Source organism: Condylostylus longicornis, unplaced genomic scaffold (genome assembly GCF_029603195.1).
Source record: "Condylostylus longicornis isolate FDR11 unplaced genomic scaffold, ASM2960319v2 ptg000013l, whole genome shotgun sequence".
Lineage (NCBI taxonomy): Eukaryota > Metazoa > Arthropoda > Insecta > Diptera > Dolichopodidae > Condylostylus > Condylostylus longicornis.
The window spans coordinates 7,910,383-7,938,182 of NW_026577982.1; the positions used below are offsets into that span (position 1 = coordinate 7,910,383).

General features: G+C 24.1%; 1 protein-coding gene across 1 annotated transcript; it reads right to left on the reverse strand.

The window, feature by feature from the left end:
* Nucleotides 1-1,031: 1,031 nt before the first annotated feature.
* On the reverse strand, nucleotides 1,032-27,800 carry LOC129605694 (integrin alpha-PS1). The gene is made up of 13 exons (XM_055515606.1): nucleotides 27,796-27,800; nucleotides 26,307-26,434; nucleotides 21,262-21,285; nucleotides 7,671-7,774; nucleotides 5,668-5,801; nucleotides 3,764-4,460; nucleotides 3,432-3,685; nucleotides 2,923-3,377; nucleotides 2,710-2,852; nucleotides 2,412-2,650; nucleotides 2,113-2,342; nucleotides 1,509-2,056; nucleotides 1,032-1,450 (listed from the first exon to the last, which is right to left on the reverse strand). Exons 1-13 carry the CDS (start codon nucleotides 27,798-27,800, stop codon nucleotides 1,229-1,231), a joined length of 3,183 nt encoding a protein of 1,060 aa, XP_055371581.1. The 3' UTR covers nucleotides 1,032-1,228.

The following is a 27,800-nucleotide window of genomic DNA, read 5'->3' on the forward strand; positions in this document are numbered from 1 at the left end:
GTGTTGGAGTTTTGTACTTTAAAAAGAGTTTTCTTGTTGAACAAAATTTGATTTTTTAATTTTTCGTACTACATTTTAAATGCACAAAATTGTTTTTATGTAAAGTACTATTTATTTAATTTTTTCAATACAGAAAAAAAGCAAAAAACATATAGTTTTATAGAGAAAAGAATTAACTAAATTCTAAATATGTAATACAATTATTAAAAGTTGTAAGAAAATGAATTCTTTAAGTCTAACGTAAAATATTCACATTAAGCGCATTCATTCTAACATTTATTAACTTACATATAAAATTTACATATATTTCATAATTATATTGTATTTCATTTTAATTTAAGATAAATTTATGAGTTAAAATTACTACGTAATGGCACTGTAATATACAAAATATAAAAATTGGTGTATCTGAATTATTTCAAATTCAGTAAATTTTTTTGACATTGAGTTATATAAATCTTAAAAAGACTATTGTAACTTATTAGAGTTTAAATGTGTGACTAATATAATAATTATTCATAAATTTCCCAAACTGGAATGCCTTCCAAGAAATATGGAAACTTAATTTTATTTTAACATTCAAATATGCAAATAATGTTTTAAAATAATGATGAAATACACATATTATACAAAAACATTTTAAATGAGCACCAATAATAATATAGCTCGATATTTTAATAATTTATAAACTTATCTCTAAATTATATAACACATAAAATAATTTAGTAAGATTTATTCTTTTTCTCAGAAAAAAAAAAAAAACAGTTTGTTATTTTACACTGAATTTTAAAGGATAAACATTTATCGCCAAAATGGTATGGTTTTTTAGTATAATTGTAAATTTATAATTGTGACTCATTTCTATGTAGTTATTAAATTATATATTTAATTTTCTATTTTAGAAATTTAGTTAAATCTAAAATTTGAATCAGAAATGTTAAAATGTTGGATAGTCTTAAATTAGAATAGTCAAATAATTTTACAAATCTATAAATTATTTCATTTTTAGGAATAGAAATAGGATTTAGAGTTGCTTGATTTTATAAATGCCGAGATCAAAATTATATAAATTGAATTTTCTATTACATCATAAATTGAATAACCATACCAATGCGAATCGAATTTAATTTACAATTTAGTCAAAGTATTATAAAAAAATCGATCCAATCGATTTTTCCTTTTTTTGACAATTTATTCAAATATTTTTAAAACAGTTTTAAAAAAACAGCTATTTATCTCCTAAAAATGGTTTATGTTCACTACTTTTTTCAATATTCCCGCTTAATGTTGGATCTGGTCTTCGTCTCTTGAAGAAACCACAACGATACATTACTGCTGCTAATAATATTAATAATAATATACCACATGCTACCGAAACTGCAATAATCCACCAAGGTGTCGAGCTATCTCGCACTTGATCCAATAACTCAGGATAGGCTTTAGTTTCCAACTAAAATATTTTAGGTATATTTAAAAGCACTTTCATAAAATAACTATATAAAAAATACCTGTATTCGAGTTTTATCACCAATTTGTTCGATAAAAGCCTCTTTTGGTATAATAATTCTGGCTCTTGACACAATTTTTACTAAATCAACTCTAGGATAATCCGAAACTAGTGTCGAATTCCAAAGTCTTGCTTTTACATGTATATATGCTTCAGTTTTTTGTGGCATGTTAAATAAATCACATCGGATATGTATACACTTTGCTGTATTTTTTTCACAATCCATTATAACCACATCATGTTTCTTACCATCTTTATCATAAAGATGTTCTGGTCGTATAATTTTTGCTCGATCTCTTTTTACTCGATTTAAATGAGCTTCGCTATTAAAGCTATGAATTTTTTCATCTGAGGTAGAAGTTACTTTTTTGCTGCTAACAAAAGATCGTTGTCCTGTATATGTATAAGAAGCCCCGCTTCTATTTGGATGCAACATAAACGATTCTGGTGGTAAGGTATCGCCATCGAAATGATTAACTTCAGACATTTTTAATTTTAATGGATTAATATCATTTGAATTGACAACGCTACATTTACTTTGGTGGAGACCTAGAAAAAACCAAATTAAATTTTATTTAATTATAAATATTTTATAACGTAATTACTTTCAACTATAGGTTGACTTTCTAAATAAAGTAACCATTTTCCCTGTGGCTTGTCATTTGCAACTTGATGTGGCCAACTTATATGTACTGTAACATTCGTTGCTTTCCACGGACCTTCGTTGTATACTTGATATGTATGTGTTATAGATGTACCGACGTCTTCCATATATACCATTGCACTTTCACCCTTAACTTCACCACCATAGAATGCCTGTTCAGGACGTGCCCAGCTGTAAATTTTAGTAATAATATAAAAATTAATTAAATTGAAACTTCACTCAAAATATTTTTAAATATACCCTCCGATTCCCAAGCTCGCTTTTTTGACTACATTGATGTCTATAGAAGCTTTTGGAAGTTCTCCAATCAATTGTGAAGTTGAATTTGCGAAAACTTGGAAGTTTAATTTTTTAATATCATCGTCAATAGCATTGGGATCAAATCGTATCGAAACTTGTACAACACTGTCACGTTTTAATGGATTTCCTAAACTACATGAAACAATTGTTTCATTATAACGGTTGCATATAACCGAATTCTGCAAGAAACAACCGTTACTTTAAATCTTGTTATTAGATTTATTTAAAGAACACTTACAGTTTTACTAGCAGCTATATATGTGATACTTTTTTGATGTACGAAAAATAATTGAGCCTCATACGCAGAATCAGCTAAATTAGTGATATTAACATTAATTTTAAATTCTTCGCTTTCTCCCAGCACAAGCTCATATTCGTCTCCTTAAATAAAATATTTTAAATTACAATTATATTATTATATTCTTGAAATTATTTAGTAAAAAAAACTTACTTGTCATCTCTAAATCTACCTCTGTTTGCATAACCAATTGGCTTTGACAAACATTATCATAACCACAATCCTTTTGGAACGTACCCTCGAATTCAACAGCTGACTGTTCTTTATTAAGAATAGGATTTAGGCCAATTAAAGCTGAACTCTGCAACTCTTGTTCAACAATCGTAAAATTTAAACGAAACTTTATAGAACTTTGTATGTCTTTTGTATTTTCTTTGATATATGCGGTTTCTTTGTAGCACGACTGTCGACTATTTGGCTTAACCATTATTTGCCGTTTAACAACATTACTTCGTTTCTTTTCATTATCAAAGAAAACTCTAGAAAATTTCTTTACGTTTGTATACGTTTCTGCCTCAATTGTATATAAAAGAGTAAGTTCTTTAGACTTGGTATTAGAAATGTGTTCTTCATATGATGCAATTAGGCAACAGGCTTCAAATGTGAAACTGTAATTCAAATATTTTGAATTAAAATATTTTTTTTAATGAGATATGTTTTACCAAGTTAAATTTGTGTTTCGATCAGTTGAACATCCAGATTTACTTGGATCAATGTTTTTTAATTCATTACCGCGAGCCTTCGTTTGAATATTAATGATTGGTCGTGTAAATAAGGCTATGACGGCTGATGATCCATAAGCACCAACTACCAAATCAGGGTAAGAATTGTCATCAAGATCACTTCCAGCTGCTAACGAACTACCAAAAGTTCTAAGACTTCTTCCTAATGGACCCAAATCGGCAGCATGTATAACCTTAAAAGATATGATATATTTATTTATAGTGTTTTTAGTTAATTAAATCACACAATATTAAAAGTTAATATATCTTACTTGACTCGGTTTTTTTGATAATCCTTGTGGGTTACCCAAAAATATATAAACTACACCATTCCCTTCATATGGGGCTCCAATTGCAATATCATCACATCGATCTTTATTAATATCTCCCATATTTGCCATAGCAATTCCAAAACGACTTTCGGCAGCACCAGTTAATTTCAATGTTGGTGTATCGGGTAAACTTAATTTATCATTTTGATAAACGTATACAGCACCACCAGTAGATTTATTGAAATAAAATGGAGCAGCTACTAATAAATCCGGTTCACCATCACCATTTATATCAGCTGTAATTAGTTCGTAACCGAAACTTGAACCAAATTGTTCACCATCTATAATTTGCTTTGGTGGTAATACAGAACTTGCTGTTTCACCAGTATTTTTATTAAATATTATAACTTGACCATGACCTTCAGAACGTGGTGCCCCAGCAGCATAAGACATATTATTGCCAAAATATTTTCCACCTGTAACACCCATCCCCAAGTAACTGTATTTATCAACCGGTGAATTAAAATACTGTGGGGCATAATAGAATGCTTTGTTTCGTTCCAAATATTCTCCAGCAATTTCCGTAACGAAAACTGTACCACGCCATGTATATGGACCTGGTGTACCTAAAATCATTTCATTTTCCAATAGTGCGGCTGAAGTTCCAACTTGACAAAATCCATAAGCTTCATGTAAACTGGAAACAAACATAAAATTATAAATTTTCATTAGTAAATAACTGATTGAATTAAATAACTATGAAGAATTGGAATACAACTGGAAAATCGGTAAGATCAGCGTAATTCTTTCGCTTTAGCACATTTTATTTTGAATAATTTTTTTACTTTCGGAGATGATAGCTTAAAGCATATTACATATTATAATTTTTTTTTATCGCGCAATAAAAATTCTATTTATGAAAGGTGAATGGAAGCTAAATTTAATTTTGATGAGCTGTCAGCAGAATATTCACAATTATAACGAATAAATAATAAATGAAAGAGAATACGAAGGATTCATTGGAATTTTAAAATAAGTATTCTGCTGATGTTAAGTGTATTTGGTTATTTATAAAAGTTTTCAGACAAAGGATTATCGCTTTTATAAATTTTTTCTTTTCTCAAGGTGTGGTCAACAGGTATAAAAGTCAAAAATATTTTTATTCTCACTTCTTTCTGCCATATAATTTTGCAAATTTTTTTTAAAGAAACAGAGGATCTGACATTTTTATAGTTTATAAGTATAATGAAAAAAAAGGATGAGAGTTAGAGTGGCCAGCATTTTAATTATTTAGGTTATGAATATATTTAAGTTTGGCGAAAAATTGTGAACAAGGTCAAGGCTCACCCGGAGCTGTATATCCAAAAGATGATGATATAAAATGCTTAGAGCTGGAATCAAGTGTTATTGTGGTACAGAATTTGTAAGAGTGTAAGCTATATATCTGTTATGTTGCCAGGAAAATTAAGTCGGGCGGAGCCCGTATTAATAATTTTCTCTAAAAATTTACAAAAACACAAAAATATTTAAAAAAAAAAATAAACATTTACAGAAATTACTAATTAGTCACTAAATTGAAAAAAAAATTGCCAGGTCATAGTTGCCACAGTCATAAATTAAACATAATACAATATCTTCCGGCGTATACTAGACACCGTAGCTTTCTTAAGTGTTAAAAAACATGCGAAGAAAGTGTGAATGTGTGAATAAATAATCTTTTTTTCTTTTAAAATTTAAGTGTTATTAAGTTTTCGTAAAATGATCTGATTTTAAATCACGTTCTTTAAAACTAATTTTGAGAAAGAAACTGTTTTAAATTATAATTTAAACACATTAAATTTTTATTTTCCACCCCCTAATATCACATCTTTTCCATTAATTATTTGATTTCCTTTTGGTCTTACCCATGAACTGGCTTTCCTTTACATGGTTCATAAGAATCATCAAATTTTAAATCATTTGTAAGTACATAACATAAACCACGTCCATATTGATTTTCACCTTCTTTAACAATATAACGATGGGCACAAACTAAAACCTAAAATTATAAAAAAAAAATTTAATTTAAATTTACTAATAAACAATATTTTACAACATAAAAACATTATTTTTTTTTATAATGTTAAAAAATGAAACTCAAAATATAATAAATCCATGTGAAAAAAATTATTATATTGATAATAAATTATTGAAATTCAATAAATTATAAAAATTTTTATTAATCTACAAAAAACACAAATTGTTTTTAAATGATCTTTTTAACTCTTCTTGTAACCAGACAAAATAAAATGAAGACGCACATTAGATTTATATAAGAAATTATTCAAAATAATTTTAACCAACGAACCCGCATCTTTAATTTTCAACCGCTTTCAAATCGCCAAAATGATTGTGATAATAAGAATAAAGAAACGATCAAAAATTGAATGTTTTTTTTTAAGATTATTGTAATTTTTTTATTATTTTTGTTAAGATAAAAATTAAATGAAGTTAAAATTTGTTTTCAATTTTTTCAATTAAATTCAAAATAAAATTTTATTGTCGGAAAAGCCTGTGTTGTTAACATTTTTACTTTATTATGATTTACATATACCATTATGTATGTAAACATGTTCATGTGTATAAATTTCTTGAGGAATTTTGTTATCTAACTGAGTTTTCGTTTGCAATATTGTTTATATTATACGACGATTTACATAAGAAAACTACAAATAAATTTTGAATAGATTAAGGCAATTTCTAAAGAGTTTTTTTAAACTAAATTTAATGTGAACACGATAAATTTAATAGTAAATAGTGCAAGCTTTGAACGACTTCAATGTTGTATATATATAGTAACATAAATTATACCAGATGTGCAAGATATACCAGGAACAGAAAATTATGAAAGGGTTTTTCTCTTGATGAACTTAAATTTTCACCACTTCTTGTGCTCACAAAATATTTTATATAGAAAAAAAAATCGTTTGCCTACTATAATTCGGCCGCTAGCCATTTAAATTTCTTGTTACACATTTTCCTATATCTCTTTAACAAGTATTACACATTTATTTGTTAATGGTGTTAATACTGAACTGTTATTTCGAAATGATATGCACAATTCCGAAATGATAGATCGTTCGATGAATTACAATTATAGTTGAAATACACCTTTTAAACTTGAGGGTGAAAGTAGAACATTAAACTGCTTAGCATTATTGATAGTTCTCTATTACTGTCTAATAGTGTTTCTTCTATTCATATGCTCGTATCTTATAGTCTAGTTCAATCAAATTTTATGATTTATTTTTTTTTCTTAAAAAAATTTCTTATTTTATTTTAATTTTATTTTAAATAAAATTTGTTTTTAATTATGGTGGTCGTTAGGGAATTAGATTTTCTTATTTCTTCGCGAATATTTTTATATATTACTAATTGTTCTTCCTCAGTTTAATTGACAACACTTTATTATTTAGTTTTTAGGGGCTAAAACATTTAAAAAATGAGATATATTTGAATTTAATTGAAAAAAATAAAAATTCGCTAGATATTATTCGATAAATAAAAAAGAAAAATAGTAAAAATTTATTTATTTGCGGGATTATAAGATAAAATTTTTTAAAGAATTTTTTAAAAAAAGATTTAGAATGAAATGAGGGGCTTTTCATTTATGCAAGCTGCACTGAAAGTTAAACAGTATGAAAAAATTTCTTCGTCAACCTTCGGGAATGAAATAATTGTCATGAAAATTAAAATTTTGAATGCACATTATTACAATCGATACTGTAGATATAGATCCTCGAACAGATCGTTCAAGGATCTATATTTTAAGTGCTTGCAGTATACAATTTTTCAAACAAGTTAGAGTTATTGAAGGGCTAAATTAACGGAAACCCATTTAAGCTATAAATTAAAATTTTTAACTTACCTTACTACCTAATCCTTGTGATTTTACATTGACACCTAACCATTGATCTTCTTTAATTTCGGAATTTTTAATTGGTGGCCTTAATTCAACGCTTTCATCATAAGCTATTATAGATATTATCCGAATAAATTTTTTGATGAGAGATGAAATATAAAATATAATAAAATTAATTTAAAATATTAAAATAATTAATTTAAATAGAAAAAAAAAATACAAAAATCAAAATTTGTTAATATTTAGCAGCACCCAAATGCAATGTTAGTTTTCTTCTTTTTTTTTTTTGTTAGAATTTTTTTCATGTCATATATTAGTTTCTTTGATTTTATTATTCACCCAAATTTGAGATTAATAAGCACAATAAAATAATTATTACAAATTGATTTAAGAAAAAAGCAAATTTAGCACAAACAAAAATAAATTTTTAGTACAAGTTTATTTTACAGTTACATATACATATATCGATTTGTATTTTACGTACATTGTGTATACATATATATATATATATGTATATATAGAGCAAACATTCACATTGTTAGTTTATAAAGCAAAAAAAAATATTAAATATAAATTCTAAAAAGGCAAACATTTTATTTTAGACCACAAAAATGATTTCAATTCTTTTAATTTTTTTTTAAATTGGCATTGACAATATTTTATAAAAGGCAATCAAAAAAGTGTCAAACAAGCGAAATTTTTAAAATTTAAAGATTAAAATTTGTATAAATTAAATTTATTATACAAATATATTCGAATCAGCTGTTTGATGCACACGTTCACAGCCGCATTTATACATAAACTGTTTTGCATTTTCAGTGTGATTATTAATAATAAAAATTTACCTTTTCGCAGTGGAAGACAACTTATAAAATTAAATAACATTTAATTTACAAACTACCAACATTTCTAATACAATCTTACCAACATACGTAATGGTATTTTTATCAGATATAGAATCATATAATTTTTTATTTTTAAATTAACATATAAGACTGTTAAGTTAACAGTTTAATTTAATGCATTAATGACAAATATTCAATCAAATTCAATTAAAATTGTTAGATTACACTCAGTTGAGTGTCTTAAATAAATGAGAGTAAAAACACGTCATTTTGTTGCATTGCTAACATACATTGCTAAACATACATTCATATATATAATATAATAATATAATAGAACACAAATTGAATCATTATTATTTGCAAAAAAATCAAAGCAGGGCTGGTCATATTAGAGATTTTCACAAACGCAATACTGCAAAACAATAACTACGAATCGCAATACTGCAAAAACATAACTTGAATATATTACTAACTATTCCACAAAATCAAAACCATTCATATGATTTAACTGCGCTACTCACAATAATTTTGCTATGAAGCGAAAAATTAGGTATGTTTATCAACAAATTACGTTAGCAATATTTGTTTATGAACACAAATATAACGCAATTTTTACTATATATCGAAATTTACTGCGTTTCAGAAAAGGCCTATTATGTTAAGAACTAAAAAAAGGAAGACGCTGCGCTGTGGTAACATATTGCTCTGCTTCAATTTACTTGCTTATATTTCTTTTAAAACTTAGTTATATAATAAAATATAATCAATTAATTTATCAAACTTATAATTAAAATGAAACAAAAAAACTTGTTATTAAACATTAAAAAAAAACAAAAAGACAGCGCAGAACATGCAAATGATTTAGCGGCTTTTTTTTTTATTCTCTAGATTATTTTATAAAGATAATTTGTAAATATTTAAGATTTTAAAATTTACTATCAAATTATCACCAACAAAATCTCTTTAACCAGAAACAAACAAAAGAAAGAAATTTATAAAAAAAATTAATCGTTTCTTTGTTAAAATACACTTAACCGGGAAGGATAGAAAAACGAAAGAAGCAAAAAAAAAACAATTTTCAAGTTTTATAGTTGTAACTCTTGTCTCATACCCTACACTCATAAAATAGTCGTAAAAATGAAAAGTGTCCTTTAAATGAAATTGCAAAAATGTTTTTGTCGGGAAAATTTATCTCTTTTAGTTTATTGCATGACAGCAACTGATAATCTTTAATTTAAAAATGCGGTACTAGCTCAAATAATTCAGCAAGACAGCATGCAGTTTTTAGTAATGCAGTATAATACTGGAATTTTTTAAGTTCTGGGATTTCAGTTTTTTTTATTCGAGACCCAAGATTTTGATTTAATTATTTGTTATAAAATAAAATCTTAGTTTTAAGCACTAGTTGAAGCTACAATAATTGTAGAATAGAAGAAATATAGCTTTTCTACAAAGAATCCATTAAAATGATAGAGAACATATTTACAAATTAACACCGGGATGACCGGACGGATGATCCTAAAAAGCACTTTTTTATTTCGTAAAAATTGGTTGAAAATTTGCTGGTATAAAATAAATTTAATTGGTTTTTAATCGATTTTTTATTTTATATAAAATTTTTAGATGATTTTCATTTATTTGCATAAATCTTAAAAAATATATGAAACTGTATTTCCTATATGTATATACATACTCTTATATATGTATGAATATAAATTAAGAATGATATGTGAGAATGAATTTTTCTTTTGAAATGCTTATGAATGTGCAGCTTCTTATTTTATCATGTAATATATGGAGCTATATACAATCCAATTAATTATATTATATGTTTTTTTGTGTTTTATAATTTTCCTAATTTCTAATTTTAAAAATTTCTTTAATTAAATCAAAATTAAATTGAGTAAAATTAAAAATATATTGAAAAATTTCATTTTGCTTTGCTGATAAACAATTACATATTTTAGGTACAATTAATATATAAAATTTAATTATGAACTCTGCAATATTCTTTTGAACTCTATTCAATAATGTTTAAATATTTTACATATAAAATTTGTCAATGATCTCATAACTTAATTCAATAATGAATTAAGGACAAAAACTTTATTCCCATTAAGGTGAAATTAAGATTTATAAATAATAAAAAAGTTGGGTCAAACCAATGGTTTGTATTGTAGCACTTTTCCCTTCAACAAGTGAAAATTCTGCTCTTAAATACAGTGTATGCATACCTATCACACTATTAAAATTATTTTCATTCATATTTAACTATTTCTAGGATTGCATATATTTAGGATGATGCATTCATGCAGTCCGATTTTAATGGTTAATTGTGTGAGTTAAGAAAAATAATTATATTTTTTAATGTCACGGAATTTACCGCTAGCTTTTTATGTTTATAGAAATTTGAAAACGTTTGCGGTTTTGGAAATATAAGGCGCCAAAAATTCAAATTTTGCAAATTTCAAGAGGCGATAACTTGAGAGGGGGAGAAGATGGAAAAAAATTTTCTTCTAACGAAATGAACTATTTGTTAATATCTATAAGCCTCTAACATTTCAAACTTCTACAGGCTGGGGTCTAGAAGAAAAACGAAATCAAAAATTTGGAAAAAAAAAATTTAGATAACGGTAAATTTGAACGGCCATTTTGTTTTTATAAAGTTTAAATATAGTATATCGCGCTAGGGGAAGCAAGCCGCTGGCTTTATGCGTTTGCAAAATTTCAAAAATGCTTATGGTTTCATTGCAACAAATATTTAAAAAAGGCCATTTTTAAGGTTTTGGGGGGGTATAACTTCTAGAGGGGGGGAGATAGGTAAAAATTTTGTTCTACGGAAATAAGTTTCTAGTAAAGATCTATGTACATACAAAATTTGAGCTTTCTATCTTCAAGGGTGTAGAAGTTTTGTAAACAGACACACGGACAGACGGACGGACGGACGGACGGACGGTCGGACGGACGGACAGAGTGAAACTAATAAGCACTTTTTTTCAAAAAATTTTTTGGAAAAGTGCTAAAAATGTGGCGCACAGTCATTATAAAAGCGTATTCTTTAGTTGTTTTTCATCTACTACCAATTGTATATAGTTGGATTGAATGATCCTACGAATATAAAGAGTTACAAATTAAAAATTTAAAAGTTTTAAGTTTTCTCTAAATTAAAATTTCACATACCGAAACTTTAATTTACCATTAAAAATTTGCAATACATATTTTAAAATGTTGAAAAAAAATTTTTTTTCTTGAATTTGCATTTTACTTTGCTGCCGCCAATTGAGATGGGATGAAAAATAGTCCTTTTTAAAAAACAAATGTGCCTTCTCTTATTCGATATTTTTTTTTTATTTTGCATCTTGTCTTTTAAAATCATGTATTTTAAATATATATACATACATATGTATGTATACTTATAATTATAATCACATGTTCTCCACTTGAAAATTTAAAAGATGATCTCATAAATTAAGAAATTCTTAAAAAAAAAGTCTTTATGGCTCATCTAACCTACACAATGCTTTATACATATTTCATTATAAAAGATTTTTCCAATTATAATTATGCAAAGGGAGCATTTTAATCCATCCATTTGTGTATGTATGTAAATATGTATGTGTAAAAGAACATCCATCTATGTAGTTCATATAATTTTTAATACCACTTGTCATTCCAGCTGAGATAGTCGATTTTAATTTTATTATTGTTTTTTTTTTTTATTAATTTGTTTTCTTTTTTATGAAAATGTATTTTAACTTTTGCACTTATGCCAAATTAAATCGCATTCATTGTTGATGAATATTTTTTTTATTTATTTAAAATACATGTATTTCAAAATGAAAACAACATAAGAAAAAAAATTAACTCAAGAGTGAATAAAAATTATAATAAAATAATTATAAAATAATAAGAAATAAAATAACAGAACTAAAAAATTTTAATTGATCTTGCCATCTAGCGTACAAAACTTAAAGTCTAGTTCAAATTTATTGATAAAATAACCTGTATTCACACATTGACTTTTGCATCTATGGTTGACATATACATGTTTTTCATCTTAGCAACAAAACTTTTGGGCAAGGGAAATGACACGCACGTAAGTTATTGATCCAAGAGTCGTCGTACATAATAAGTTGAATGCAGAGAGTTATAATACGTTGAACGCACATCGAACGTCAATTTGATTTATTGAGCTATTGACATACTGTTGGTGAATAAGTCGAGTTAATGATAGATTTAATATAGGCTTAAAAATAAGCTAAGATGAAATATTAGACTAAACGATTTTATTTTATTTTCTACTCAAGTGGATTTTTAAGCTTTTCGCATAAAGATATGCATTTAATTATGACTTTGTCCATAAATCTCGTCTTAATTTTCTCATTATTCTTATGAACCTCTCTTTTTTTTTATTATTTTCGGTATAATTTGTTCCTAAGTCCTTCATATCAGCAGTGATAGCTCAAATATTGTTCATGAAGTTTATTTAATGATATTCTATTTTTAGCATTAAATAAAAGCCGACAGCGTCTACACATAAAAATTTAATAGAACTTTAATTATATTACAAACAAAATGCATTGACAATTCTTGATAGTGGATAAGTCCTGACTAAGAGACTATATTTTTTTTTTTGAATTTAATATTCAAAATTTACAAATCCATATGTATTATAAACGAAAGTCAAATTTTAAAATACGTTTTGTTTAACTCGTTATTTAATGATCTTCTAAAGAAAGAACTTGAAAACCTCTTGAACTTGTTGAAAATTTTTTTTTATGTAAAACTTTGGAATGCGTTCTTTATTGATATCACACTAAATAATTAATTTTGAAATTTAAAATCATCATTTAAATACATGACTCGGTTGGTAGGTTGTTGTCATTTTACTAAAATGAAAAATTATAATTTTGTTTTTATAATGAGTGTGTAAATTTGTTGCTACAAGATGATGAGTCAATTTGCAAAACTAAATTACATATTTCAAATTTCTTAAGATTTTTGATATCGTAGAAAACTTTTATCGTAAGAACATTTATTTATTTTTTCTCTTGGAGTAATTTGCAATAGAATAAATGGACTTTTAACCCTATAATTAAAGTACAGTTCGTAACCCAATAATAATTTTGATTCTAATAATAAATTTTAGCAATTATAGTAATTTACTTCACTGCATGCTGTTCAATGTTCCCGGTTGGTTTGGAATTCAATATAAAAATTATTAGCGAACTGTAAGAATTTTTAATGACAAAAGCAAGCAAATCTGAAATAGGAATAGCAAACTTTTAAATTTTTAAAATCCAATCGATTTGTGGACAGAAATTTATTTCTTATTTTTATTATAATTCGTAATTTTTATAAATTATTCACTTTAATACAAAAATCAACTTTTTTCTTTTTCCAGTTTAACATAAGTGAACTTGAATTGTATGATCTTTATGATCAATTCATTTCTGACCAATGATCAGTAATTATTGGTCACTAATCGAAATAATTTTTTTTTCTTGTTTTCTCTTTTTTAATTTTTTAAAAGCAACTTATGCATTTCAATATTTGGTCAATGGTCATCTTCTTCAATTATGCATATTGAAAATGAATTTAAAAAGAGTGAAAAAACAGAAATAAAATAAAAAGGGGGAGAGAAGAAAAAAATATTATGACAAATCATTAAAATTGAATGTCAGTGCCATTAACATCCATTATAAATTGTTTATGCAGCGGCATTGACCTTAAAAGATGTTAAGAACAAAATATACACATACTAACATACAAAAAAAATAAAAATTCTTTTAAAAAATTGTAATAAAATTGTAAAAAAAAATGCTAATAATTGGAAATCAGACTAATTGTTGTGCATAAATTAGATAATAAGAATAAAATATGAAGGCACATGACGAATTATTGGCTATTATTCAAAGCATTTAATCAAAATGAATATTTTATTTGATAAATGGAATGGATTAATGGATTTGAAGTTATAAATGTAGTGGACAAGAAGAAAATATTAATTTTTCTGGATTACAATCATGTATGGAGGCTATTTCGAACATGTTAGGAGTAAAAGGTTAGACTTTAGAATTTAAGAATCGAAGTTATCTATTAAAAAATCCGATTTTTATTAAACAAGCCGAGAAATTGTTTTATCAGTCAATTTTAAATTTACTCAACTCTATAGTAATGATTAAACAATGAAAACAGTTCCAATAATTGAAATTAATTAAAATATTTCAATTAAATTTTATTAATTAATTATGAATTCTCTTTGGGGTCACATTTAATTAAAATTTGTGCTCACCTTTAAATTTAAATTCCAAAATATAAAACAGATACGATTAAAAAAAAATATTTTTGTTGTTTAAAATAAAATTATGTTTTGAATTTTTAATTCAGATTATATTATACATTCAGAATTTCAGATTATAAGGTCTACTTATTAATCACGGTGTCTAGACACAGAAGAATATCCCAGCGGAAAAAAAAATAAAATGGATATTGTATTATTTTATAAGTGGTTGTTATATGGTAGATATATTATTGAGAAGTTTATCCGATTTGTTTGATGGCGCGCATAAGAGGTGAAAAATTCACTTTCAAAATGAATATGATTAATTCTTTTAAGTGAAATTATGTCACCGTACTAGAGTTACATACATTCGAATATTTTAATAATTTAATAAAATACTAATTAATTTGTAGAGAAATTTGAATGCAAAAATATTTTAAATTTAATATGTACTCGTATAATATATAAGAGTAAATGTAATGGTGTCCATTATTCCTAGATTCCTACTTATGGTAAAATATAGGAATATGAATCTTAGCATTAAAGATCCGGGACATCCATTATACTATACGGTATTACAATTAAAGAAAATTTTATTTTAGCAAATTTAGAATATGAGTTTTGACTTGCTCTTAAAATTAGTTGGAAACAGAGTTGATATCAGATTTTGTTTCATTTTATTGTAATATAACCAAAGCAAATTTGCTATATAATATTGATGATTGATCAAGATTATTGTTAGTTAAACAAACTACATATATATGTGTTTGTTTATTATATTATTGAAGCAATAAATTGTGGAACCGAAACAAAATAATTTTGATTATTTTTGCAGATTTAATCCATAAAAAAACCGATTGTTAACCCTTTATTTTTGTTTGAATAAATGTTAAACCAAGCATTTCATTATTATTTTTTTTTAAATTAACAAAATAAATTATTTTTTTTTTCTTTAATTAATAGAAATTCAAATGAATATTCACAAGTAAAATAAATAAAATTTAAAGTATGCAGAGAGGCCCGCTTCTTCCTCATATTCATACGTTTTATTTAATGTGTTTTATTTAATAAACATTTACATGCCTATACATTCCTACATAATATTTAAATTACTATACATATAGAGTCTAAATAACGACACCCTAAAATAACATCAAAAATTTTCTGGTGGCGTCTTTTAAATTTAATATTTTTTAGTTGCTGCTGCTGTTGCTGCTATGATGATGTTTTTGTCTTTTTTTGGCTCATTTTGCTTGCTTGACATTCAATAATTAAAATATTTAAAAAATTAATTATTCATGTGATCAGAAAGAAAAAAAAACCACCAAAAATTTATAATATATTGTAAATAAAAATATGTAAAAATTGGGTAAATTCAGGGATGTTATTCTGGAATCGAATTACATTCTGTAATATCTACTAAAAATGGTTTTAAATGAAAATTGACTTTAATGAGTACAGTTTCGGAGTCATAGGGTTAGGAAAAGAATGAATATGTTTATATTATATGTGAATTCATTTTCATATAAAACTTGAAATGCGGGACAAGGTTTTGCTATAGGACAAAACGAAAAAATCATCTGTCGATTAGATTGATATTTGGAAAATTATAGAAAACCGTTAAAATTTAGTTTTTAAATTTAGCCTTCGATTAGAGGAACTTAAAACATTTTTATCGTAATTATCGTAGAATTTTTGTTCAGTAATGAGGTGCAATAACGGTTTTGTTAAAAAGTAAAATTCTCGCCAAATCCTTACACGAATTTCTTTTTACAAATTGGAACAAGGTGACATCACTATGGGCCCCATACACGCTATAAAATCACCTTATAGTCGATTGCTATATTTTATAATTCTATGTATGTATGTATGTGTATAGATTTTAATAATATATGTATATTTAAATTTTTTGCTCTTTAAATTAAAATCGTTCTTCTTTTATATTTTATTAATCATTAAAAGAAATGATATTAATTTGATTCCTTCATTATAATATAAAAAACATATTTTAACTCGAATTATAATTTTTATTTTTTTTTATTTTCACTTTTTTTTGTCAAATAATGTATTATTTTTTAATTTTTATGAATTAATTAACCCACATGCGATACGATGATGAGGTTTACACTTTAAACTTTCTAAAAAAAACAAAACAAAATTAATATAGAATATGACGGTATGAATATGTCAGCCGCCGTGATCTTGGCAACAATAAATTTTTTTCTTTTTTGGTTCATTTACTCCTTTTTTTCGTAACTTTTATATTAGATTGGAAATTTATTTAAATGTAAATCTATATGTGCCGAAAATGAATAAACAATATGGATATACATATGTATAGAAATTGTCTATGATGGTAATTGTCGTTTGCTTTTATTAACCAAATGATTGTGATGCTGCGAGGCAGGAAATTCTAATGTTGTCAAAAAATAATTCTATAATTATTAAAAGCTATAAAAATTTTAGACTATTGAATTAATGAACGTTAAAATAAATAAGTATGGGTATCGGAGATGAGTCTAAAAATTTGAGTTACAATAGAATAAAACTTTTGCTTCTCATATACGGTTGTATTAGAAAAATTTAATGGTTTAAAAATTTAATGAAATTTCTGTTGTATAGGGGCTTGAAAAATCTCAGATAAATGTTATGTATAAAGATGTACATGATTTATATTGAGATCTTGATTCCTAATTAGATTTTCTCGCAATAAATTTGGATTTCAATTTAATTTTGAATGATCCCCTAATGAAAAGCTTACAAAATTTCAATTTTTTTTACTAGAACTTCAATTTCGTTTAATTTTCATAAATTATGAACTAAGTGTATATGTATGTAAATTTAATTTTTTAACATTATTATAAAATTCTCAAAGTCAAGAAAATTTTCATATTTCATATCACGTTACTGCATGTGCAACATTGTGTTTAAATTTATATGACACTTGGAATTTTGTTCACAATAATAATTTTTAAGCAAATTTTTCTTTAAAACTACTTTGACTTCCCTTTATAAGGAGTTTTAAATTTTGATCTTAATCCAAATTTTATTGCACGTTATTCATTTATGTATGTATGTCGGAAATTTTCCATATGCACAATTTACATACCTTGTAATTGAGTATTAAAATTATAATTTAAAAATAGAATTATAAGTATAATGCTAAACAATGTTGATATTAATTTTGACATTCAAGTTGCTACTGCAAATATTCATTCGCATGTGCAGTTTTCTTTGTAAGTGGATTTTAATCATAATTTAATAACAATAAATTTAAAGCAATTCTGGATTGATTTAAAAATTCAATAATTTGAAATTTTAACATGTACGAACATTTTATATTTATATTTTACATGTTTTTATAATTTTATCACAATATAAATTATCTTTTTTAGTGTATATAAGATAAAATTTTTGTTTACCGACTGGATTACTACAATTTGCTCTTTCAAATTCACGATGAACCACTTATAACGCATGAAATTCAAATTATAAAATAGGATTTCAACATCTTTTTGAAGAGGAATGATTGCAAAATGTTGCAATTATTTGCAAAGTATTTTTTATATCAAACAGCATTTTTAAAGTTCTGGACTATGGGGAAGTCAAAAACGATTGAAAGAATAAAATTGAATACCATATTTTGTGAGAACCTTTTGTATTTAATTAGAATTCTGTAATTAATAGAAATTATATATGTATGTACTTTTGTAAAAAGTTCTTATAATTCTAAAATTGGAAATTTAAATTAATTCCAACATTATTCTTCACTATTTGTATCAATTCTAATCCGTTTTGAATTATTAAAAACTTCGAAATTGGATGTGAAAATATAAATATATGGGAACACTGTTTCATTCAACTGATCTTTAAAAAATTACAAAATTTACATACACATATTGTAAAATAATTTGCATTAGGTGGCGGTAACTGTATCAAATATTATATAATAGGTTAATATCAAATTGTTATAACAGTGATATATGATTCGAATGCTCATATAATAATATATGTAGGTTCATACAATTGTGTATAAAATATAATTTTAAATGAATTCTGTAGGTATTATAAAATAATGTAGGTACATACTTGTGTAGTTCTTGAATCGAGTTTTTTTTTTTATGTTCATTATTATTGATTGTATAGTAGGTTCAGGAAATCAAGTTAATAAAATATAGTAAAACGCTATAAATATTTTACAATTTGCATTTATTTTACAACATATAGGGATTAAGTATTCATATATGGTACAGTGCTGAACTGAATTTGAATTGAAGCCCGGAAAGTTTAAATATTTTGTTTGGTTAAAATAATAGAAAACATATTTGAAGTTCGAAATAGTTTAGCTTAGCGAAAACACTTGTTTACCATGAATAAGCTATACGGTTTTTTAATAAAACGAAATAGAATAAGTAATATCTGCTTTATTATTGAATTTAAATTTGAAGATGACTATTTCAAAAATTATGATATACAATTTGCAGATTAGTCTATTTTTATTAAAAATTATTTCGTTTGAAAGACGAGTCAAAGACGGAACTTTAATTTAAACTCATAATTGGAAATCAAATTTTAAACTAATTCAAATTTTCTTGAATTTTTCTTAATTTTGGTAATCTAATCCGACCCTGTACTTATAACAGCCCTACATACATACATATGTGTATTATGTATAATTGAAAATCGTTTCAACTATATAAATCTATTATGCAGGATTTAAGTGGATTGAAATCATAAGATTCATAATTTGTTCTCTCTATATCTATTCTATAAAAATGACATTTTTATGACTAATAATATTTTACATCTGAACTAATTCTGAACGAGTTTTTGCAATTCATTTTTAATGCAACATGTTATTAATATCCGCAAACGTATATATGTGTATGCGCTTACTACAAGTAAGTTATGAAGCTTTTAAAATATTCTTTTGATTATGTTTAAAATTTAAATCAATTGTGAATGCAATAATCCAGATCAATTTGTATCAGTTAAATATAATGTTGAAATCGAGATTTGATTTTTCCTTTTTACATACATACGTTAGAAATAAAATTTCTATACCCATATAATATAGAAATTGTTCGAATATAAAAGAGTGGAAAAGCATATAAGCGAAAGGCGTTAATAATATTTGGAAACTGTAAAATTTATTAAAAAATTATAATTCATTTATTACAGGATTATTTTTCATGTACATATATGTATGCATGTGGATGCAATATAATACATCTGTATGTAGATTTATTTTATTTATCATGTTAAAAATTTAGTTGTGTATTCGTGATTTTTAAAAGCATATGCATAGTTATGATATAAAATGACTGTGATATTGCGATTTGCGAAAAAAATAATAGTTTTTTCCATTACCTTAATAAGTGCAGTTGCGCTATTAAAAGCTTAAGGTAATAAATTTTTATTTAGTATTCTTCGACGACCTTCAAACAAATTGGAAAATTTTTATAAAAGTCCATTGAGAATTTCTTTCTGGAGTTTAAGGTAGCTTGAGCGAGTTCCAAAAAAATGAGCAAAAGTACACCTGTATATGGCGGATAAGACATTGAAAAACTAAGCATGAGGCTAGAAGTGGTCTTTGCAAAAGGTTTGTCAGATATGACTGCAGCTATTAAGTGAATCGAATGTAAGGCGACGCAGGCTCTCAGAAGCAAGGCAAACAATTGAAGGATAACGCTGAAAAGGTAACGCCGTGAGAGAAATATTAGAGAATTCAATTAGGACAGTATATATAAAATCAAAATGCGGAAGATATTGTGTCTCGGTGGCAAATTTAATACAAACTATTATATAAACAAACCGACAATTTGAAAAGAGTGAATTGTATAAATTTGTATAATACTTTTCTAATTCTAATGCAGATTATAGGTTCTTCAATTGGTTTTTAATATATTTCCAAAATTTAATATTTTTATTAAATTACTTAAAATAAGATTTCCGGAAAAATAACCTTTAAACTAAAATTTTGTAATAATCTGTAACTTCGTAAAATTTTAACACTGAAATCTAATTATTTGTAGTTTAAATTTTAAATTTTAGTGCATAATTTTAATATGTATAAATGCATATATATTTACAAGTTTTAAAAATAGATATTTACAAAAAAATTTAAATAGGATTAGTAAAATTTTTTTTCTATAAATCTTCATGCATTTACAATTTATTTAACCCTTTCAGACCTAAGCACAAAATAACACTATTAGATTATAATGATAAGCATTGCCTTTTTTAATTAGTCTTTAAATGTTTAAGGCTAAACTCATAAATAAATGTGTTGGTTTGAAAGGATTTTTTTCATAAATATGTGTTAAGCAAAATTTCCGGTTAGCAACAATATCTAAGCATAAAATTCATTATATGCCTTTAAAAAAGAAATGGTTTACTTAATTTAAAAAATAAAACATAAAACATAATAATAATTCTAAATTTGTTTTAAAGCCCCAATACCACTTACAAAGATCATAAGCTCCGCCAGGCACTATACAAAAAAAAAATAAAAATAAAATATATAAAAAAAATCTTTATGATTGTATATTTTTGTTTGTTTTAAATGTTTTTCGTTTGTTTGATTTCTTGTTTTCTTTTAAAGTGTATTAATATATAAATGTTGTATTGCATGTTTTATGTATGTGTGTGTGTTTTTTTTTTGAATATTTTATGTATTTGAAAATATATTAATTGTTCTTACAATACATCTATAATATAATAATTATATAAATAACGGCACATAATGTACGTATGTAATTATATTTAATTAGATTATTTATTATTTAATTTAAACTATAATATTGCTATAACAAATAAAAATATCAAATGAAAAACATATCAAGCAAAATCTTCTTTTTTTTTTGTAGAAAATTAAAGCAAAAAAAAAACACAATTATAATATTATTAAATAATAATTATTTAAAATTAATAATATAATTATAATAAATTACTTTTAAAAATGAAGTTAAAATAAGACGCGAAACAATAATAAAAGGAATTCACTGAAAAAAAAAATAATTCTGCACAATTTATTATAATATAGATGAGAAGCTAAACATGAATTATTGAAATAATTTAAAAAATTAAAACAACAATTTATTTAAGATTATTATTTAAAATTATTATTAAATTAATACGAATAACTCATCTACGTGAATTAAATTTTACTTTATAGAAAATTAAGATTTATATTGTGACGAATTTAAGTAAAAATTTACTAATTAACAAATTAGTAAATTATTTAATAGTGAAATTTGATTTGATAATTATCAATAATAAATAAAATTTTGTAAACCTATTTTTAAGAGTGCAATATTATTGAAATTGTAATTATTAAATTAGAATTTATGAGAATAAACTGTTGAATTATGAGAAAATTTTATAATATACGAAAAATAAATGGAATTAATTGTTTATTTTATGATCCGTAGTTCTACTTAAGTCATAAAATCATTTGATAATTTTTACAATCTTAAGGCACAATAGTGTTATTTATTTATAATACTTTTAACAGCTCTCTACAATACATTTCCTTTCAGTTTTGTTTTCTAGAAAAATTTGATTTTTTATCAACATTTTGACGATATTTTATTTTTTTTTTAATAATATTTTGAATAATAATTATAATCAATCATGAAATTTCTGCTGGTAGCAGCAATTTTTACTTGAATTCATTTGTAATACATAAATATACCGGGATTTCTGAATATTTATAGCAAATATAAAATAAAATAATTTATATTTATTTAATTTCATCCAATCATTCAAATTTTTAATTGTCATCAATTAAAATACAATCAAAACTCAAAATAATGATTGATTGAAATTAAAGTCAATTCAAAAACACATTTTAATTAAATTTCTTTAGTTTGATTGTATAACAAATAAATATGATCAATCAAGAGTATTAAATTTATTTTAGATGGGAAAATTAAAAAATTAAACGTAGTTTAAATTTTTTTTATGTATAAAGTCATACAAAATTAAACTTGTACCCAAATTGTACTAACAAAAAAAAAAAAATGGGGGATTGAAAAACGAAACTTTATGTCCAGAGAATTATTTAAGTGAAGTAGATTATCAAAGATTACATAAGATTCTGTAAAGATTCTGCAGAATAATAATTTTGTATGCAATATTTACCTCCAAAGTCTTAAAATTTTTTTTAATTTAAATATTCTAATATTATAGATATTGTTGGAATATACCGGAACTCTTGAAAAATATTTGTTTTAAGCATTTTTATTTGAAATCATTCATTATTGCTTATTAATATTAAAAGAATTCTTTTAATTACTTTAAAAATTGCTGTGATTTCATATTTATTTGTTTAAAAACTTGAGTCATAAACTTTCGGATTACTTTGAAATTTAATGAAATATTGTTATAAATAGAAGAACAGGAAATTCCAGTATATTTTCTAACTGTATATGTGCATTTACTGTATAATTTACAATCTAAACTTTAAGATTTCCCCAAAATTTTTTTCAAAATTATAATATCTTTTATAATTTTTTGAATTATTCTTTGAACAACTTCGAATCCAATTTAAACTTCTCAATTCTTTATTTAAGATTATCAGTTACAAAAAAATTTCCATATAAATATTCAATTTAAATTTTATTATTTAAATATTTTATGTAATGCAATTCAATTTTACTGAAAAGATTTGCAAATAAAATTCATGAATCACAAAAATAATAATTCTGTTCTTTTTCGATATCAAACTCACTCGTGAAAAATTCGTCATTTTGAAATTTTCTTAGAAAATCAAAATTAATTTTTGGAATTTATTATGACTTCTGGTATATTTAAGATCAACTATGTTCATTTAATATACAAAATTGCAAATTTTATTTATCTTGAATATAATAGGATATTTCTTGTTTTGGTGAGTAATTCCCAATTCTTTAATAGTCAATTTCAAGTTCTTCGCAAAAATATTTGATTGTGTTTGGAATTTGGTAATTAATTGCAAAATTCATTAAGTATTTTTGGGAATTATAATGTATTTTTAGTACAAATACTAGTTATAGTGCATTGCTCATCTTATTTTTTGAAATATAGTAATTAATGCACATATGAGAAACTTTTTGTAATTTTGTTAATTTTTTAATTATTAGCACTGCACAATTAAGCTAATTCAAATGAAATGAATGAAGAACTTGTAGCCTTTTAAAACAGATAAAATATGAATTGAGAGAATTTCGGAATATTAATGGTATTTTTGTAAGAAAAATAAAGCTGTCAAGTTTAGCAAACTGTCGAAATATACGAACATTGTCATTAATTTTCCGATAAATTATTTAATGACATTGAAAGCAAAATTATCATTTACTGCCTTAATTCTTATATGTACATAATTCCATTTATTTTTCTGATGTATTATAAATGATTTTTAAAAATTTAACGCAATAAGTATAGTTTATTATTTATTAAATATTTTTTAATCTTTTAGCATTTAAATTAATATTCAAATATTTATTTGAAATTTTAATGTGTTTTTTTTAACATAAAACATTTGAGGGTAATTATTTTTTTTTTTAAATAGAATAAACATAAATTTCTAATAAAATTTTTCTACTGACAACTTTTAAAATCAAAAAATTTTATTAATTACAAAATCATGATTTATGTAGTAATTATTCCTATAAGCCTTCACCTCTACGTCATTTCTACCATACGTATATATATTAAATATACAGTAATAATACATAGTATATACAGTTGAGGAAATTTGTACAAATTCAATATAAAATATTCAAAAATGCACCGTGGAAAATTCACTTTACGTTTACAAAAAATCATTATGTCACAATTATTAAATATTTTAATAAGTTTTTTGACATTTATATGACGTTTAAAGAGCTAATCAGTGAAAATTTAAATTCATAATAGCGATTTCATAAAATTTATGATTTTTTTAAGTATCTTGAATACAAGAAACTCCAGCATGTGAAATTTTCTAGTACAAAATATTTGGAAAAAAAAAAATAAGTAAATTTGTTCAAATTTCCTCTACTGTATATACACGATTTTAAAACACAATTATATATTTCTATTTATAAATAAAATATAAACACTGCATTCTTTTTTAAATTAAAATTAGAAAAATAATAATTTATATTGAATTCTTGATTACATTTTATTATTCTGTTTACACCTTAGAATTAAGAGTAATTCTATCTTTTAATAGTGAGTAATGTTTACAATAATAAGAAATATTATTCGAAAGTCTACACATAATTAAGAAAAATTATTGCATTAACTTATAGTTGTTTTGCAATATTCCATTATTGTAATTTTATTTTTAGAAAATATTGGAAGTAAAATGGCGCCTATGAAATTTTTAATATACAAAATACAAATTTGGGAATACTTGTATTATAATATAAAAAATTGTGTACCTATAATTCTTTAGTTATATATAGTATTTTATAAGTTTTTTTAAATATTATTATTAGACTCAGTTAAATATTAAAGTGTTATACATACTAATGTATATTATATAACTAGTATTTAATTTTAAACCATAAGAATAATAAAATATATTGGCGTTTAAATTAAGTATTATTACATGATATACAAAAAAATTAAATTGGAAGTTTTTAATTTATACTCTTGATCGTATTAGAACCTTTACATTTCATTTACTTCATCTTTGAATTCATAGAAAGGAAGAAATAATTTGAAATATTAATATGTAAGTAGCTTTCAAAGTGTTGAATAGGGACGAACATTATAACAATGGAAAATTGAAATAATTTACCGAATTTGCAAACATTTGAGTGAAATAATAATTAATGCTTTTATTAGGTGCACATGTTTTCTGAAGATTTTGTTAATTATTTTGTTGTTTGTGCCAAAATTTAGTTTAAAAACAATTTATATTAAGCTGTGACTCTTTGCTCAAATCAATATACACATATTATTTATAAGTGAATTAATATTAAAAATTTCTGGTTAAAAATAGAATGCAGTATTTAATAAAAATGTTATTCAAAATAATTTATCATATAATTTTAAATAAATAAATTTTTGTTAATCAAAATAATGTATATGTTTAAATAATTATCTAAAAACTTCCTAAATTATTTATATAGAATAAGAAATTCTTATTGTATTAATTACATCGTTATTTACTTTTGTTTATACTATTCAAAAGATTCAATTATTTACTTTTTCTTTTTAATTATTTTAATTTAAAGTACAACAGAATTTAATTGTTGAAAGAAATTCATCTTTAATATACATAATTATTATTTACAAAATAATAGAGCGTTTTCCTGCACCAATAATAAAATTTTTTAATTTATTTATTTTATTTCATTTATAAGAACATAATTTTTATTAACTAAATTTTAATTGTTTATTTGTTGACTGTGATTACAATAATATTCATATATCAATATTTCATTTTATACATAATATAATGTATAGTAATATAATATTGTATTAAACACAGTATTCTATATAATATTGTATAAATGTATATATTGAAAAATTTCTTACATTTTCTACCATCTGTAATTATTTGCTCACAATCATGTGATTCTTGTGTAATAGGACATCTATATAAAGCACCAGATTTATATGTTTGTGGTTGAAGATTTTTTCCTAATGGAGCGCCAACTAAAATCCTAAAATGAAATAAAAAAAAATTTTGTTAATTAAAAAATAAATAAGAGTTGGTGATAAAATTAATAATATTAAACAAAAAATTATTTTTAAATAAAAATTTTCAATATAATAGTTGATATTTTTGGCAACAAATTTGAACAATGAAAAAAATGACAATTACTCAAAAGTAACCTAGTTTTCAGATGTGACAGTATTTTCACTGACACATTGTACTTTTCAAATGTCAGTGTTGCTGTACTAATATTTGCAAATCGTAATCGAAATTACAAATTTTTAAATCCCGCGGCAATCACAAACGATCAAATTATAATTTTTCGAGTGAAAATAATCATGGCATTTAAGTAATGGGAATTCATATACGAAAAATATTTTACTGTTTAAATCGAAATATTTAAAAAATTTACAATAAATGACAAATTATTAAATTTATTGTTTATTGTTGGAAAGGAAAACCAATGCACTAACGTAAGCACATAAATAATGTAATTTATCAAATTCTGAAATTGTTTATAAACTTTTTTTAATCAATTATGTTTCGTCATTCTTAAGCAACAATAATAAATAAGCACATGCAATTATAAAAATAAAAATAAGAAAACAGGAAATTATAAAATGACCCCAAAATTTTAACCGATTAAAATTAGTAAATATTTAGTTTTTTATTATTATTTTTTCCAAATATTTTAGGAAAAAAGATACACAAAATCCGAAAAAGACAAGAATAAAGAAAGAAGAGAAAATATTTCTTCAAACATTACAATTTTAATTCAGATAAGATAATAAAAACATTAAATATTTACGCATCTCCAAAAAAAAAAATGAATTACGTTATCTGTTGACGATGGACATTAGCGTAACACAAATGAATTGGAAAAAGAAGGGGGGATTAAGTGATCAAGAAAATTTTAGTATTACAAAAATCTAGTTCTAGTGGTATTCAAATTGTAATGTTTTATAGTTTTGTTGCTACCAACATCAGAACAAAATCAATGATTTTCCAAAAAAAAAAAACGAACCAATTCTCTGGTGTTAATCTAATAGTTTAATGTTGTGTTTGGTTATACAACAAAATCTGAGATTTAATCTGAGTCTGTTGAAAATCATCTGATCCTGTGTGACATTACACTTTTGTAGCAAATAATAGAAATTGCTCTATTCGCATCACTGCCTGATTTACTGTCAGATTTTTAAAAGCAGAAGATATTTTGTAGGAGTTTGGAGCGGCGATCAGCTGATTTTCATTTTGTTTATAATTTTTCAAAACAAATGTATAAATACATGCTTTAAGGTTTTGTTTGAAACGAAAAATTGGATATACGTATACGAGATTATAAAAAACCCCGTTTTTGATACTTTATACCTCAT

Bases quoted from the DNA above. Each gene is read 5' to 3' on its own strand.
- LOC129605694 (XM_055515606.1), bottom strand. The intron at 3,378-3,431 runs GTAAAACATATC...TTTGAATTACAG, and splicing joins CGAAACACAAATTTAACTTG to TTTCACATTTGAAGCCTGTT. The intron at 2,853-2,922 runs GTAAGTTTTTTT...ATTTTATTTAAG, and splicing joins GGTAGATTTAGAGATGACAA to GAGACGAATATGAGCTTGTG.